This window comes from Amaranthus tricolor, chromosome 2 (genome assembly GCF_026212465.1).
Source record: "Amaranthus tricolor cultivar Red isolate AtriRed21 chromosome 2, ASM2621246v1, whole genome shotgun sequence".
Classification (NCBI taxonomy): Eukaryota; Viridiplantae; Streptophyta; class Magnoliopsida; order Caryophyllales; family Amaranthaceae; genus Amaranthus; species Amaranthus tricolor.
The window spans coordinates 32,929,604-32,947,688 of record NC_080048.1 but is presented as its reverse complement, the minus strand read 5'-3'; the positions used below and the strand labels follow the sequence as shown (position 1 = coordinate 32,947,688).

Sequence of the window (18,085 nt, the reverse complement as noted above, 5' to 3'; positions counted from 1 at the left end):
CTTTGGGATGCCTTCGCTTTTAAAGGATTTGCCGATTTTAGTAACCTGGAATATCAGGTTACCATCTCCTCAACCTGATTTTTCATCAGCTTCTTCCTTAAACCTCCTCATCAATGGCTTCTTCCTTAAACCTCCTCATCAATGGCTTCTTCCTTGATCTACCCATGGAGTCCCAAAAATAAGCACTAAACTCACTACAAAAATCCTCAATTCTACTCCAATTTTAATCAATTCTACTCCAATTCTACTCATTGCTTCTTCCATAAACCTCAACTTGATTTTTTTAATTCCCCAATTCTACTCCAATTTTAAACATTTCTTCCCTACAAAAATCTAATCAAATTCATCTCATAGAAGTCAACATCCTTCTAAAAATCACTTCTTTTTTAAAATTTCTAATTTCCAAAAGTTAGGTTTTTGAATTAACATCTAAGGCCTTTCATGTTTATTTGAATTAACCCCAGCATCAATGTCTAAAGTAAATAAACCCAGAAAAACAATGGTGAAGGATTACAATTCTAAAATACTAATTGATGTTAAACAAGATTAAAATGAGATTAGCAGAACATAAATAAAAGCTAATGTAAAACTAAAGAAAACCCAAAAGAAACGTTTGCTGCCTAACTATTCTAATCAACTCTTGAATCGGTAGAAGTTATGGAAATTCGCTCATCGAGGTGACATTGATTCAATTGAAATGACGACGTCTTCTCTAAAATGAGTTAATACTTAATAGTTGTTGTCCTCGCCTTTCCCATTCACTTGTTCAAAAACTCTTTCCTCTTAGACATGTATGATTTACTCTTTAAAATAGAATTTAGGAGCAAAATTAATGAAAATCATCTGAGAAAATAAATATGACTACATGATGAGAAAACTTAAGTTGAGGTTTAATGGTGGATTAGGGATTTTTGGAGGAGGAAAAGAAGAGTAATTAAAGCGAAAATGAGAGAAATGAAGGTGGTTATGAGGAGATAAATGTATACAGTCTTATTTAAAAGAGTTGATTTTGAGGAAGGAGATGAAGAACTGAGAAGGGGCGTGCTTGGTTATGGGAAGAACTCAAGATGGGAAGATTCCTTGATGATTAAATTAAACTCAAGATCTCAATAGTTTGTGAACTGTGATGGGAAGAACAAACTAAAACTTTAAAAGCGGAGATACCCAAAGTTTGTGTCTTTAAAAAATAAATGAAAGTTTGAGCCTTTAAAAGCAAATGAGCTAAAGTTCGTACCTTTTAAATCAAATTTTCCAAAAAAATTATACAATAATAATATTATACAATTTAATAATTTTACTGCATAATGACAAATGACATTCTCACAACCATTTGCCAAGTGCATTGAAATTATTAGATGCTGAATTTTGACATGGCATCCACATATATAATTGCATCTAAATTTTGAAAAGTTTTATTACAAGAATAAAGATTATCTTTTATTTGAGTCAATTTTATTCATGTAATTATTAAAAAATAAATTTTAATCTGCTAAATGGCATAATTCATAATATAAGTATCTTGTAGATTAAGTAAATTTAATTAAAATGATGTTATCACTACCATTATCATATGTGCCCTTATTTAAGAATATTTTGCAAATTAACAATATATTTTTGCAACCTATGTTGATACCGTCAATAAAAACCTTAATTTTACCTTTTAAAATTTACTTATCGGGTTAGTAATTTTGAAAAAAATCAGTAAAAACCTTAAAGTTGCACGAGTTCTATTTGAAGTATTTCTTTATGCTAGCAACTTTGTATATTGCACAAGTTTTATACACTCTCCTATTCGCTTGTCCCATTTGGTTTTTCAACACCATTTATCAATTACTCTTATTATGTGATTTGTTCTTAATCTATAAGTTACAACATAGTCATATGAAATCTTATTTAATTCGTCTTATTGTAAATTTTATTAATATAAACTTTTTATAATTAATACTTTAGTACAATTAAAGATATTTAAGATTAAAAACGTACATTGATAAATGTGCAAAAATCAAATGAAACTAGTAAAGAGAATAAGAGGTAGTACTAGTTTTATTTATTTACGAGGCAAGGTGAATTAATATGGGATAGGAGTATAATTTTTTTAAACCTAAAAAAAATTAAGAGAAAAAATAATCAGCCCTCTGCCCTTTCTCTCTCCATTTCTTCTAATTTTCTAAAATCTTCTTCTACTAAATTTTGAAAACTTAAAAACATTTCTTTCCTCATTCAAAACCCCTCTTTCTAGGGTTTCAATTTCATCAATCGATCTTCCATCCTCTATCTTTCAACCTCATCAATGGCGGACGATTCCATTGCACCGCCTTCACCTTCACCATCAATGACGGCAGCTACAACAGCTTCGTTAGGGCATTCAGTGATCCCGATAATAAACAAGCTACAAGATATCGCAGCACAGCTTGGTAGCAGTCCTGCCTTTGACTTGCCGCAAGTTGCTGTCGTTGGTAGCCAAAGTAGTGGTAAATCGAGTGTTCTTGAGGCGCTTGTTGGCCGTGATTTCTTACCGCGAGGGTGTGATATTTGTACTCGTCGTCCGCTTGTACTTCAGCTGTTGCAGATTAAGAAAGGTGATGAGGAGTGGGGAGAGTTCTTGCATCTGCCTGGAAAAAAGTTTTTTGATTTCAATGAAATTCGGAGAGAAATTCAGGTGAAGTAAAGTTTTTTGATTGTTATTATTTTTAGTTTAATTTATCACTTGAATTTGAAATAGTATTATGAATTTTCATCTGTTATAAGTAGATTCAGGTGAAGTTTCGTAATTTCTTGTGATTTGGAGAGAAATTCAGGTGAATTATTTTTTAAAAATGTTATATTTCTTATTTCTGTATTGTGCGTGTTAGATTGTTAGACTTGATTCAGGGGCCCGTTGTATTGCTCTTGTTTTGTCACATTGTATTTCTTGCTTTTGTTCTATCTTGAAAGGGCGCTACACTGTCATCTAACTTCTTGATTTTGGATAGGAAGTCATTAAAATTTATGTATAGAGCTGAATGCGACAATGGTGAATTATGGAGTATGTATTGAAAGAAATGATTGTTCTTTCGCTTGCTAAATTGTGAAGATGATGAATGTGGCTTTTTTTTGGTCGGGGAATGTGGTCGTGTTTTATTGGATTCTAGTCTTCTAGATAGTACTCTCTCTGTTTTCACATTTTCTTCTCTATTTTGGTAGTGTTTTATTGGATACTAGATAGTACTCTCTCTGTTTTCACATTTTCTTCTCAAATAGAATTTACGAATCTTAGTGTCAAACTTTGACTACGATTTCTCATCGATCTATAAGAAATATGTGGGATTTTGTTAGATTCATCTTAATATATACTTTTTAAATATCAACTTTTTTTTAGAATTTTTAAAAACTCTCAATTAAAATTATTTAATTTTAAAGTTTGCATTGAGATCTGCAATAAAAGTGAATGGGAAGAACATTTGAAAACAAGTAGTATATGATTTTCATTTAATTGAGTTTGTTTTATGGAATGAGGATGTGAATTGGGTTTTAGTACTTACTTTGATATGAAAAGCTCATATGAAATCCAGAGTAAAAAAAGGCCCCACGATATCATACCGCCTAAGGCTCTAAGTTGTAAAGTTTTCAAAATTTTACCGAATAGATACTCTCTCCATAGTAAAGGTTTTAAACCACTTTATAGGCCGGTTCAAAGGAGATCTTATAGCTTCATATGAAATTTATTAGTACAACCTGTGAAAACATCATTGTGACCATTAATGCAATCACAATATGCGTTCGAGAACGTATTTTTGTATGTGACTTGTAGCTAACCAAGTGAATTTTGTGAGGCGAAATGATCAAGTGAAGTATAAGTGAGAGCTAGAAGGTTGATTGGGCATTTTTTTTGACATGAATAAGGATTTCTAATATTGAACAAAAAGTCATTTGATGGTTAGAATTATATGTTGCATTAGTGAAAATTTAGATGGATTTTTAATGGAGTGGTAAGAGTACATGATGTATTGAGGTTATTTAGGGAGTAGAATGTGCCTTCTTTTCAGTAATTTGTAGAGTATTCCTTATTTTTGCAATTTACTTGATCGCAAGAATTTGGCTAACTTAGACTATAGTTGCTGTTATTACTTAAACGATCTCAGGGGCAATGTGATCAACTTTTCTGCGGATGTATTATGAAGATTTTGTGTTAGCAAAATGCATACATTCCATTAATGTGCATGAAAGTGAAATGTGGTATTGTGCGGTGATTTGTGGTCTAACATTCCATTAATGTTTAGCGTGAAAGTGAAATGTGGTATTGGGTGGTGATTTGTGGCCTACAAGTGGAATCTATTAATGGCGATAGGAAAGGGTAGTTTACTAGGATTTCTAGACATCTTAACTTAGGCCATTTGAATTAGGAACTTGGCATAACAATTGAGTTGTGCTTCTAATGATCAGGAGAATAATAACAAACAAGTGTGAAAATCGAGTTTAAGAGTCTGGAGTGCATTATGAGTTGATATCTTGTCTATTCAAAGACTTGATTTTCAATTAAAAACTCACTTCTTTTTGGAGTTCTTGCTGCTACATTACTAATATTTTAAATACCAATTGGGTTTATTAGTTTAGTTAATTTAGTTAGAGTCTTGATGGAGCTTGTAAATTTTTGAAGGTGTATGCATATTAAGTGTATTGGCTGGACTCATGTATAAGGATACTTACAGGTATCTCAGGGTCTCTCTGGCAACCAAGAGAAATAACATTTCCAATCTTTAATCATGTAGACTAGTTATGACTTGTAAGTTGTAAGTAAGGATTGCTCTCAACATGTTAAGTTCTTTGCGACCATGGGCCCACTATCGTACAGAGGGATATATCTTTGCACTTACTGGTGAATGTAAGAGAAAAAACTGATGTATCAATACACTCATTAATCAAAAGACAACTGCTTTGTGCTCCAACACGTGAAATCGAGTAAGTGTATTCAGCGTTGCATCATGTAATTGCGTTTGGGCGATAAACCATTTAAGGACCAATTCCCTTGTAGGAATGCCAATTTAAAAGTTGGGGAGGTTGCAAATTAAAGAGGCAACCTAGCAATGACAAACTTTTGGAATCTAGCTCTTGGTTTATAACTGATTAACTTCTTGAGAAATTTTCTCGTTTTGTATTATATTTGATATACCTTCATGGTGTCCAAGGATTCTTCATAGTTCAAAGTTCTTTTCCCTCTCAAAACTTTTCATTTTTTCCTCACACCATCAACTTTAAAGAAAAAAATATTAATCAAGGGTATGATGGTGATGTAGAATTATCTTACCTTGTGCATCATTCCAAAATTTCTCTCTTTTTCGATTCATCTTCTATTTGGGTTTGGAGTTGGAGTGTTGGATGAAGGAAGGCTTGAATGCTCATGCTTCTTAACGATGAGTGCTTGCCTTCAAAATGAATGCACATGCTTCATGATCCATCCTTTTCCTTTTTTATTCTATGACACTGGTTCTTTAACATGGGCAACTTGTCATTGGTGTATTTGCCAATGTTCGCTTTTCATTGTTTATGACTTGCATAAAATGGTTCATGCATCCTCCACATGCAAAAGTTAGTGGATGGAAGATTTAGAAGATATGTTCGAAATGATTTGTGTTACCCATACATCGCATTTTGGCTTGGTTGGAATGTTGATATGACCCACCATGAAGCTGAGCCTCAAATTTTGTTTTAATACTTCACTAGCTTCTCATAAATTGCCAAATGTGGAAGAGAACAACCATAAACGAGAGAGGGTGATTGCAATGAGGTATAGAAATGTGGTAAGGAAGGTGACGTGGTTGTCGTAATTCAAAATATCTGCAAAGACCATGAGATATTTCTTGAATGTCCTAAATTACGTTTTTTACACATTAGGAGGCTAGTAGTATGTAGATTTAGAAGCCTTTACAATTCGGCTTACAGATTGCAACATTGTTTTTCTCACTATGATTTCGGGTAGTAACTCCTAGATTAGAAAGAAAATCTATAGATTTTTTTTCTTGAGATGTTTAGGCCTGTACCTTATTAATATGATTTGTGTCCAATGATCATAATTAGGCTGTCATTAGGGTTTCGTTAGTGAGAAAGCTGAATGGAACCTGAAAAGCCAATAGTTTTTCTCTTGTATTTCATCGTGTGTTATCTTTGTATGATCGTTTTATAATACTATCATTACTTGATTGTGAATCTACTGAATAAATTTTTATGAATGTTATATCCCCTTTTATGTGAGTGTTTCCAAATTCCAATTGCAGGATGGTGAGCCGATATCCATTGTCTTTCCAATCTATTTACTGAATAACTTTTTTTATGAATGTTATATCCCCTTACATTTGTGAGCATTTCCAAATTTCAATTGTAGGTTGGTGAGCTGATATCCATTGTCTTTCCAATTAGAATAACTGTCTAGGATCTACTATTGTTTCACCTTAGGGTTTTAAACATTTATTACTATCGTTGCCTGATTTTACTTGCTTTCTTTACCCTGTTTTGAGTTCAGATAGATGCAATCCACTATTTTGTAATCCTGATCACATTCAGCTTTCTTGGTTAGATTTCACTTTTGCTTGACCTTAATGGGTACATGGGCTAGGTGGAGTTATTAATTGGTGGCTTATCTGATTTTAAAAGTAGTTAAGGAAAATGATTGAATCTTTTGCTCATGTGCTTTCATTTCATGTTAGTAAAATTTTATTTCTTTGATCACAGTGCTAATTAACCTAAAAGAACCTCTTTTTGCCAGAGGATCAGATATTTGACTCATGCTTTTTATGTTTAAAGAGGCACAAGTTGCTTGTAGTTGGCTTTTGTTGTCGTGTGAACATCAAGTACTCCATTTGTCCCAAATTAGTTGCTACATGTTCCTTCATGGGTTGTCCAAAATTAGTTACTACATCTCTTTATAAGGAAAATTATATATTAACTGAACCTATATTAATCATTTTCAACCTAAAACGTTTTATTACCATATCTATCTCCTACTAAAAAAAATCTTTTTGAATCTAATAAGGAAGTATTGTTAAAACACAAAAGGAAACTTGGCTTGTCATTGAATTTATACTTCCAATCCCCAAACCTAATCCAAAAAAAGCGACAAAATATCATTTGGAGCATTTAAATTGGGATGGAGGGAGTAATAAGCTCCCCTTAAAAAGAATTATGGGGTGGTTTTTCAATTCTATGTCGTCATATTGCTCTGTCTATGTTGTGTCCATGTGTGGGCTATCTCTTAGCATGAACCCGTGGTTGATACAGGGTTGTTGAAATGTGTTCTTTATTTGTTTATCAGGCTGAAACTGACAGAGAGGCCGGAGAGAACAAAGGAGTATCTGACAAGCAGATCCGTCTTAAAATCTTTTCACCTAATGTTCTAGATATTACCTTAGTAGATCTCCCTGGGATAACTAAAGTTCCAGTTGGTGATCAGCCATCCGATATTGAAGCACGTATAAGAACCATGATAATGTCCTACATCAAAATTCCAAGCTGCTTAATATTAGCAGTTACTCCTGCTAATTCTGATTTAGCAAATTCAGATGCTTTGCAGATGGCTGGAATTGCGGATCCTGATGGTAATTTATGGGAGAAGCTTCCAGTTCATTTCTTATATTCAAATAATGAATTTGCAAATGTATGTATCTTAGCTTTTCGTTTGTTATTGTGCAGGATATCGAACAATTGGGGTCATCACAAAGGTGCATTTCTTGATTGCTATTTTACATTTCTTCCGTATCTCATTAAGGGGGCATTTGGTACGGAGAATGAAAAGGAAATGGAATGGAAAGGGTTGAGTAAAGGAAATGGTATTAAAAAGTGTTAAGCTTCTTGATTGTTTGACATTAATATGGTTAGGGAAACACTAAAGTGATTTCTCTTTCTTATTGCTACTCTTAAAATTCGAGGGGAATCAAAACAAGGATAATGTTAACCCAAAGAAATGAAATGTGTTAATTTTTTTATACCAAACAATAACTAATGGGCCGCCTTAACTCATTCCGTTACCTATGTCCAAAAAATCTATACCAAATGGTCCCTAAATGGTATTATGATTCTAATATGATTGCTCTTTAATGTTGTTTCAGCTAGACATTATGGACAGAGGCACTGATGCACGGAATTTTTTGCTTGGGAATGTTATACCACTACGACTTGGTTATGTGGGAGTTGTGAATCGTTGTCAAGAGGTACATTTGTAATTTTGATATCAACCTCAACTATCTTGGGAAGATAATTGACTATTGTTTGCAACTTTTCAATACTTGACATTCTTGAGGATTCTTTGATTTTTTACTATGTTTGACCTTGTTCTTGGGAACACATCCCTTGAACTTGGATGTATTAAATCACCCGTCTCGTTTATTGTATTTTTTTTTGTCTTATGTAATATTGGGGATTGGATCTTGTACCCTGGGGCCTGGGCTAAGATTTTTATCAGTTTTGATATTGAAATTAATATTTTTCTGATTTCATCAATAAAAAATTTTGTGTCATACATCCACGTTGATGTTTAGAATGGCATTGTCATCATTTCTCATGAGCTGTATGTAATGGATGTTTTTTCCAATGAAATGTTTTATTAGTGACCTAATTAGTAATTGAAACAAACAAATACATCAAGGTTTTTTAGAAAAGTGACATGGAAAGAGCATGATTTAGTATTGTGAGTCAGGATGCGTGGGAAGTCACATAGACTTTGGAGGATGTTACATGCAACTTCTGTGTAGATTCTGGATGCAAGAATAATAACATCCAGTGTGAAATGGATCCTTTTGACCAGACTCTAGAGCAATGAAGAGGTACAAAAATTTTAGAACTTTTCCTTGATGCTTTTCTGAAACTCACAAATGATGATGGGGGTTTGCATTTTATGCATTAGTATCTACTTTTTAATGCAATTACAAATAAGCAACAGTGATGGTAGTTAATAAGCAATAGTGATGGTAGTTAAGGAAAAGAACTGTAGGGGAAGGTTTAGGCAGTAAACATAGGGAGTCTAACTTTGAGCTAATATATTTACATGTAGTAGGATACAAAAATGATAATGGGAGCACTCATTTTAAGATAGTGAGTGTAACTATATTTACTATACTGCACTAGTAAAGGGCCGCCATAATTATGTATGTTACCACAAAGGCGCTTTCCAGCGGTTACTAATGAGGAACTTGTGTTAATTAGTTTAGTTTAAGTTCATAGGAGTAACTGTTACAGCTGTTGTTAGTCCTTCAAGGCTTTACGTATTGTCCCTTTGTTGATGACTTGTAGCTGGTGTTTTGCGTAACCAGTCGATGTTGGCTTTTGAACTTGTATTTCAGCTGTCATAATAAATTCAAAAGTTAGTACTTTCATGATTTTGGTCTTTCGTGTGGATCTAATATTTTATTCTGGAAAGGTGCAAATGATGATAGAGAGGATGTATCCTTCAGTAGTCATTGGTCATGCTGCAATTTATAGTGTATCGTATTAACATTTGTCATTTTTGTGGTCTTTGTTTTGTTTTATATTTTTTTTATTATGAACAGGACATTTTGAAGAACAGAAGCATAAAAGACGCACTTGTGGCCGAGGAGAAATTCTTCCGTAGTCGTCCTGTATATAGCTTCTATCTTGTGATTTTTGTTGATTTTAGATTCTGATAAACTTTCTTGCTTATTTTCTTGTTTCTCTTGGGGTTTGTAGGTGTATAGTGATATTGCAGATCGATGTGGTGTTCCACAGTTGGCCAAAAAATTGAATCAGGTGAGGCCAATGTTACTTGAAATGAAATTCAATCCGATATGAGAAACGGAAACGCAAAAGAGAAATGTTAATTTTAGAGTTTTGAAAACATAGGAAACGTTGGTACAATTTTATTTTACTAAAAAAAATGAACTCATTAAAAGGGTGAGAAAAGAAACTGACTGAAAAGAAAAGATAAGGAAAAAAGAAGAAAACAAAAGAAGGGCTTTGGTATTATGTATAGTTATGGGCTTGAAAAAACCATTGGGGAATGTGCTTTCGGAAACGAAGGTTTCAAAATGGGATTCAGGGCAAAGTTTCCGGTTTCTTGTATGAAGTTTTTTACTGATGTGTTTTGGTGGTTAATTCTTATGATCCTGTTTAATCTTTTTGAAGATTCTGGTACAACACATCAAGTCAGTTCTCCCTGGTTTGAAATCACAAATAAGTGTTCAACTTGTTTCTGTAGCTAAGGAGCATGCCAGCTATGGAGAAATTGTAGAATCTAAGGTATACATATTTTACCTTCAAATGTCTTTTGTTTTGGTCAATTTATTAAGATGATGGAAAATGTTGTAGTTAGCATGATTTAGAGTCCCTACAATTTGTGCGTCAAAGTAGCAACTGTGTAGTTGACTGCCAAGTGTACATGCTAGTAGAAATTTGTAGTTTCATTTTTATTATTTTCTATGAGATATCATGTGAAACAGATTATTGATTTTCTAATTTTCCTCTTATACATGGTTTGCTTCTCTGTTGTTAGGCTGGTATGGGTAGTGTCATCTTAAATATCCTATCGAAGTACTCAGAAGGCAAGTCTTTGATCATGCTCATCTTGTCTTCATGTATCATTCATTTTTTTTGTTGACAGCCTGTGTTAAAATTATAAGATCTGCTTGAACAGCTTTTGCTTCTATGATTGAGGGGAAGAATGAAGAGATGTCAACATCTGAGTTATCTGGTGGTGCAAGAATTCATTACATATTCCAATCAATTTTTGTAAAGAGTTTAGAGGTTTGCATAAGAGTTTGCTGTCTGCTTTTTTGGTCTTTTTTTTTATTAGATATTCATGTTTCTATAATCTTTGCAGCTGTTCTTGTTAAGTATGAGTTTGCATCATATGCCTTAAAAACTCTCACATATTTGAGTCATATGTTGCTTTCTCACAAGGACATAGGGAGTAGATTTTTCAATTTCAAGTAATATGTTACAAGCTCTAGTCTTTATGGCTGGCTTTATTAACTACCTTTTACATTTATCTCTACTCTAGGAGGTGGATCCATGCGAGGATTTAAGTGACGATGACATTCGAACAGCTATTCAGAATGCAACTGGTCCTAAGTCTGCATTATTCGTTCCAGAGGTAGGTGTTATATGTTCATGAAGATTTTGTTACGAGCTGAGATCTGTTTCATCCTTATTAGTATATATTACCCTGTCTTGCGGCATCATATTCTTTTTCATTTGTTTTTCTTTGGTCTTCAAAACTTTTGGAATTAAATATTAATTACGGAGTTCTCAAAATCTCAGGTCCCATTTGAAGTTCTCGTTAGAAGGCAAATTAGTCGTTTATTAGAACCAAGTCTTCAATGTGCAAGGTTTATATATGATGAGCTGATAAAGGTAGCAAGATTTTGCTCTATCTTCAAATTTTATATAAAAATTTCCTGTCCTGGTTCTCACTCAAAAATCTTTGTGTAGATGAGCCATTGCTGTCTATTTAATGACCTGCAACGCTTTCCTATACTCAGAAAACGAATGGATGAAGTTATCAATAGCTTCCTTCGAGATGGCCTTCAACCTGCTGAGGCAATGATTGCGCATATTATTGACATGGAGGTAATATTTTCTAAATGTCGTTGGTATCATCTTTCTTGTTTCTACTGATCAATTCATTGGGTCTTGGCCTGTTCATGTCTGACTCTATCCGCTTTCAGTTTTGCATTTCATTTAACACTTGGCTTTACACTACTATAAGTTACCTTGCTTTGTGTAATCTGTACTAGTGAGCTTGGTAATTTCATTTCATACTTGGTTTATTGGTTTGTGTTGTATTCTGTTAATTGCGTTGCTCTTTCTTTCTTGTATTAGATATTAGAATATCAATGTGCAGTTACATGTTTCTTTAGCTTGGCTGGGAATAAAATTATTGAACTACTTGAATGGGTGCTAGTTTGTAATCTTATCTGCACCTATTCATCAAGGAGATATGTATATTTTAATACATGTGGAACTGATCCTCTTTGTCCCTTATTTTGATGGATCAAAGTTTATGGTTCATTGGTTTCAGATTATAAAAGACTATGTTCGAATGATTTATTAAATTATATGCACTTCTTATTTATGTAAAGTTGTTGGGTGATGTTTGATACTAAGGATCCATTGAAACAACTACTTTGTTATCACTTGGGTTGTGCAATGTTTTGATCCAAGTTTTTGGATAGTGAAATGTGTGATCTGTTTCAAACCCGAATAATCCAGATATCTGAAAATCCGGATTATCCGAAATTCATTACCTTTGTAATTTGTAATACTTAATTACTTACTACTTAGAGCAAAAATGCTTCTGACTACAGAATGTTATTGCCCTTATCTTTATGTAGTATATAAACTACTAGTTTAAAATAATCTACTACAGAATGCTACTTGGAACAGTAATGTTAGTGTAGAAATCCTAACCATAATCTTTATAAATATAGTGTAGTATGTTGAATATCTTAAAAAGGCAGAATGCTAATATGATATTAACGTCTAAAGTGAATTGAAGTTATTTTCTAGTACCAGCAAACATTAATACATTATACATAAAACAAGAATTCAAAAAGGTTAAAACACATAAACCAAGGCTTTAATTACATAATATTTGGGAAGGTTTAGGGACTAAAATGCTAACGCCAAATTTCTTTTGCAAATTGTACATCAGAACAAGTCTCCTAAAAGCAAGTGATCCAAACTCCAAGCTTTATTGATCATCATCGAAAGTGTCAAGTGTTACATCAATTATGATATCCGGAATTCCGGATAAGCCAAAATATTGCCTAAAAATTATGATGTAAAAAAGGAAGGATAGATGAACTTTCTTGCATCTTGAATATATAATATCACAATCAAATGATCATAAAAGACTACAATACACAACGTACAAGATGATTTGTCATTCTAAGTACTCCTAGCAAGCACCATTTTAAAATAGAAAAATTTCAGTGAAAAAAATCCTTATCAGGGTTTAATTAAATCAGCACAATCCATTGTGTGGAAATGATGTATTGATTGACATTGGTAATAATTTTTTTAATCTTCCCTTTTCCCGTTTCCTAGCTATGTGATTGTTATTGATATAGAGTACATGTAATGTGACGTTCGTCACTTGGTTGCATGAAAGATATAGCCACTAATTTATATTAAAAACAAGTTTAATACATTTTGGTCATTCCCTTGGGTGTCTTCATGAATATAACTAGAACTTTCGAATCTGGATGATGTTTCTAAAATTTGCTTCTGGTTGGCTTCTGACTTCTTGTTTTCTTGTTGTAGTTGGATTATATAAATACTTCACATCCTAATTTTCTTGGTGGAGCTAAAGCTGTAGAGGTTGCTTCTCAACATATCAAGTCTTCAAGAACCTCTGTGTCTATCCCAAAGCTAAAGGTACATAACTGTCAAGTTTTAATCAACACTTTATTTATGATTAGTGTATGTTTGTTCATACATAGTCTCAATGGTGGATTTTTCCTGTCAGGATGTTGGGGATTCTGATAAAGCACCTGCATCTGAAAGGACCATCAAAATGCGAGGTATTCTTCCTAGAAATGCAAATGGAGTTGTTGCGGAACAGGTACGAAATCTTAGAATGGAATAGATTTGTAGGAGTTTATGGTCACTGTTATTTTATCTGGTTTTTTACTCTGAAAATAACTTGATGATATTGGTTGTTAAGCACTCTATTATTACACGGTTGATTTTTTGTTGCAACTTTCATGATTTTCAGAGCTCTCGATCTGCAGTAGATGGTGATAAACCTGCTCAGTCTGGTAAGATTTTACCCAGCTGTTGAAATAGGGTAATGTTCAGTTGTTCACTGCTCCATGAGTAGTTCTGATGTGTACATCATGTCTGATCAGGAGGTGCAACTAACTCTAGCTGGGGGATTTCATCTATATTTGGGGTTACTGACAGCCGTAGTTCTTCCAAGGAAACCTCCATTCACAAGTCTATTAGTGAGCCGATTCACAACTTGGAGCATTCCATTTCAATGATACATTTAAAGGAGGTAATTGTCCTTTGCTGCCACCCATATTACTTCTTTGTCTGCAACTTCTGAATAGTAAATATGTTTTCCTTGTGAAGCCACCAACAATACTAAGGCCGACAGAGACTCGTACCGAGAACGAAGCAATTGAAATCGCTGTTACCAAATTGTTGTTGAAATCATATTATGATATTGTCAGAAAGAATGTGGAAGATTCAGTGCCTAAGGCTATTATGCACTTCTTGGTGAGAACTTGATATTTCTGAGAGTTTAAAATTACTACTAAAAGCATTTTTATTTTACTTTTATCATTATCTCTGTTTAATTGCAGAGGCTTATTGCTCTTATTTCTTGCTTCATATCTGTTCTTTTTTCTGTTTCTGACTTGTGGCTGTACGAATTGTGTTAATATAGCTGTACATGGGGTGTGTGTGTGACCATTTCCATGTTGCATGCATTTTTATTACCTGGTAGTGCAGAAACAAGTGGGCTACTGGTCCATGCATCTCATGAATTCTCGTATCATGTTATGGTTTTGGGTTTTCTCAACCTAGTGAGACTGAGTGGTTTGGGCAATGCATTGCAATCTACTTGTAACAATTTATGTGGAATATGGACTTGTATTGATGGTCCTTAATTTGCTCAAAACTCTTTTGGCGTACTGGCTTCGTTCCTTCAGTATGCATTACTTATTGTTGTGTAACGTTTTATATCTTTCAGCAAGTGTATTCATTTTTTCCTGAAGAGCAATTTTGAATTTTGATGCATGAAAAATAAAACGTAAAAACTCAGTAGTTTGACTTACAGTTTTGGCTGGTTGGCTAGAGATTTTAGACCTTTTGTATTATGAACATGGGATAGTAGGAAAAATATAATGTACTCACTGGATAATACTTGTTAACTTTTATATACATGTAATCGTGTTTGTTGACCTTTCTACTGTCAGCTTTATGATGGATCTCTTCCTTAGGAATACTTTGTTCGTTTATGCACATAATGATTTTTATTTAAAACTTTTTGTGTTTTGTTAAGTAATGAAGAGTACTTGGTTAATGAATGTAATGCTATTCTATGCTATTTTCCTTTTTTGTTCTTCTGTGGTCCTGCTTTGTGTATAATTTAGCATCCTTAACAAGAATGATATCCATTACAGCTGTGGAGAGTTGTGTTTGAATATTGGGTTGCCAATGGTACGTTCTTTGTAATTGATGAGTCATTTGCTGATCTTAATTAAAAACTCCGAATGCAGGTAAACCATACAAAGCGAGAGCTGCACAATGTCTTTATCAAAAAGCTTTATAGGTAAAAATAAGTCTTGGATAAATTGTTTTGGGTTACTTTTTTGTTTTTTTTTTTGTTATTTAAATGATTTGTACATATCAGTTAATAGCCGCAGAATCTGATGGCAATTATTGCCAATGAACAGGGAAAATCTTTTTGATGAGATGTTGCAGGAACCTGATGAGGTGGCAATGAAAAGGAAGCAAACTCGTGATAAATTGCGCATTCTCAACCAGGCTTTCCGGGTTAGTTTCTGTTTCATTTGTGAAACTTTTAGGTTACAAGTTCGGCTATAATCTTCTTAAAGTGGATATATTATCATAGCATGTAACGTTCTGAAGTCGGACCTTTTAAGCACAAATTTCGGGTTTATGCTGTCAGTCCTGTGAGCTGTCGGTATATGCATGATGTTTCATCCGTAAATGAAATTAGCATATTTTACTTATAAAATGGCGTCTAATTTCATGTTAGTTTATGGCTGCAAAATTAACTCATGTTTCTGTTTTATCTGTTTGCCTCCATGTTCTTTGTTCGCCCTCATGTTGTGTTCTCTGTCTTTGGAATTACATGAGCTCTTTGCGTTCCAGACACAATTTACTAACTTTCATCATTTTCCGGCTTTTTGCTCTACTACAGGTGCTTGATGAATTGCCACTTGAGGCCGATACAATTGAGAAGGGGTACAGTTTGGCAAGTGATGCTGTTGGGTTGCCGATGATGAACGGCCTCCCATCATCCATGTACTCAACACGCAGTTATTCAAATGATTCATATTCTGCCTCTCCTAAAACCCACAAGTCCAGAAAATCTTCTCACTCAGGTGAACTGCAATCGCCATTCTATCCCAACGGTGATTTAAACGTGGATAGCATGGCTCTTTAACTGGTCTGTATCCAACAGTTCATATGTAACTGGTCAGCTGATCCTACTCATTCCTCAGGTTTATTCCTTTCAATTAGTTCATCCATAATTTTTTAAATCTTTGGTGAAGTCAAATCCATAAGAAACAGTGTGTCAGGAACCATTCACACCATCTCCTCTGCAGTCAGTGTTATTCTAAGTTGCAAAAGGGTGCCGCGGTTTATTTGCAGATCCTTTTAATATTTGGTAGTATATATCTTGCATAATTTTAATCGGCCAAAATATCAGTCTGAACTTTGAACTGGTTTTTGGTGCATGAAATTTTTGGTCGATAATTAGCACGTAGATCTAATAGTTACCTATATAGTAGAGGAATTGTGTTACCTCTATTCATTTTTGCCATGCTCAAATAACTTGGTTTCCATTGGAATACGTTAATGGGAAAGTGACTTATTTTTATGGGAGTGTATATTTTAAAAGTCCTGTAATGAATACAAGTACAATATTGCATTCAAATTCAAAGGAAAATTTTATAGTGATAATTCTTGGTTAGAACTTAGAAAATAATAGAAAGATTGAAAAAAATAAGATAAATAAACAATTTAATTCCGAATATAAGATTCGGGAAAACTTATGTCCCAAAATAAGCTTCCGTACATCCAAGCCTAGCCTCGGGTAAGTCGCTGTTAGTAACAGCGAATGAGGAGAAAAAAAAAAAAAAATTAAAAGGCCCTAAGTCGCTGTTACTAACAGCGACTTATATTTTAATTTTTTTTTTTTAAAATTTTAATAATACTGAACTTGAAGTAGCTGTATTTTTTTGTTTTTGGAGCAGCTTGTTTTTTAACCTTCAAACAATTATTTAATAGCAGATAAACTAACTATATAAACTTGTTATTGTTTGATTAATCTTCCGATGTGGGATTGTTTTCTGGAACACATCAAAATAAATGAAACCAAAAATTAGCTCACGAATAGAGCACCGATGTGGGACTAAGTTATTGAAGAGGAAGACATCCACCATTGAAGAAGACCACTATTTGTTCTCCATTGAAGAAGACATCTAGGTGAAGTGTAGTATGGTTTTATGTAAGTTACTGCTATGCCATTGATCAGACAAGACTATCAATGATGGCTGACACACTTCTTGCTCAGAACTCTAATTCCATGAGATTGATGCATGGTTTGAATGGAGGGATTTTTGCTTCAGAAAGTGGCTATCCTTCTGATCCTACCATTTTCTATGATAATGACCCCAATCTAGGTGAAGTGTACGCCTCCATGGAAAGTGCATCTATTGCAACCTATACTGGTAGGAATTAATCAGTGAAAGGGAGAGTAGATTAAGCGTGAGGGAGAACAAATAGTGGTCTTCTTCAATGGTGGATGTCTTCCTCTTCAATAACTTAGTCCCACATCGGTGCTCTATTCATGAGCTAATTTTTGGTTTTATTTATTTTGATGTGTTCCAGAAAACAATCCCACATCGGAAGATTAATCAAACAATAACAAGTTTATATAGTTAGTTCATCTGCTATTAAATAATTGTTTGAAGGTTAAAAAACAAGCTGCTCCAAAAACAAAAAAATACAGCTACTTTAAGTTCAGTACTATTAAAATTTAAATTATTTTATTTTTTTTTTATTTTTTTTTTATAAGTCGATGTTAGTAACAGCGACTTAAGGGGTTGACTGGTCAACTCCTTAAGTCGCTGTTACTAACAGCGACTTAGGGCCTTTTAATTCTTTTTTTTTTTCTCCTCATTCGCTGTTACTAACAGCGACTTACCCGAGGCTAGGCTTGGATGTACGGAAGCTTATTTTGGGACATAAGTTTTCCCGAATCTTATATTCGGAATTAAATTGTTTATTTATCTTATTTTTTTCAATCTTTCAAAATAATATGGTTGTGGAATTGGGCCTCCAAGGAACTAGAAGAACAGAGGCACAAGAGCCTTGCATCAATGTGACAATGTGTATGTAA

At 33.7% G+C, this 18,085-nt stretch overlaps 1 protein-coding gene across 1 annotated transcript; it reads left to right on the top strand.

Moving 5' to 3' along the window:
* Nucleotides 1-2,102: 2,102 nt before the first annotated feature.
* On the top strand, nucleotides 2,103-16,644 carry LOC130805220 (dynamin-related protein 3A-like). The gene is made up of 20 exons (XM_057669894.1): nucleotides 2,103-2,659; nucleotides 7,286-7,568; nucleotides 7,663-7,691; nucleotides 8,079-8,180; nucleotides 9,516-9,584; nucleotides 9,673-9,732; nucleotides 10,108-10,221; nucleotides 10,475-10,523; nucleotides 10,616-10,725; nucleotides 10,982-11,074; nucleotides 11,242-11,334; nucleotides 11,413-11,550; nucleotides 13,246-13,359; nucleotides 13,451-13,546; nucleotides 13,700-13,742; nucleotides 13,833-13,981; nucleotides 14,059-14,205; nucleotides 15,210-15,262; nucleotides 15,387-15,486; nucleotides 15,878-16,644. The coding sequence occupies exons 1-20, from the start codon at nucleotides 2,291-2,293 to the stop codon at nucleotides 16,121-16,123; spliced, it is 2,457 nt and encodes an 818-aa protein (XP_057525877.1). The 5' UTR covers nucleotides 2,103-2,290; the 3' UTR covers nucleotides 16,124-16,644.
* The last annotated feature ends 1,441 nt before the right edge of the window (nucleotides 16,645-18,085 follow it).

What these genes read in the sequence shown, in the direction of transcription:
- LOC130805220 (XM_057669894.1), top strand. Translation starts at nt 2,291, where the DNA reads ATGGCGGACGATTCCATTGCACCGCCTTCACCTTCACCATCAATGACG. An exon ending in CAATTGGGGTCATCACAAAG is followed by an intron (nt 7,692 to 8,078) that starts GTGCATTTCTTG and finishes ATGTTGTTTCAG; the next exon opens with CTAGACATTATGGACAGAGG. An exon ending in CGCATATTATTGACATGGAG is followed by an intron (nt 11,551 to 13,245) that starts GTAATATTTTCT and finishes TTCTTGTTGTAG; the next exon opens with TTGGATTATATAAATACTTC.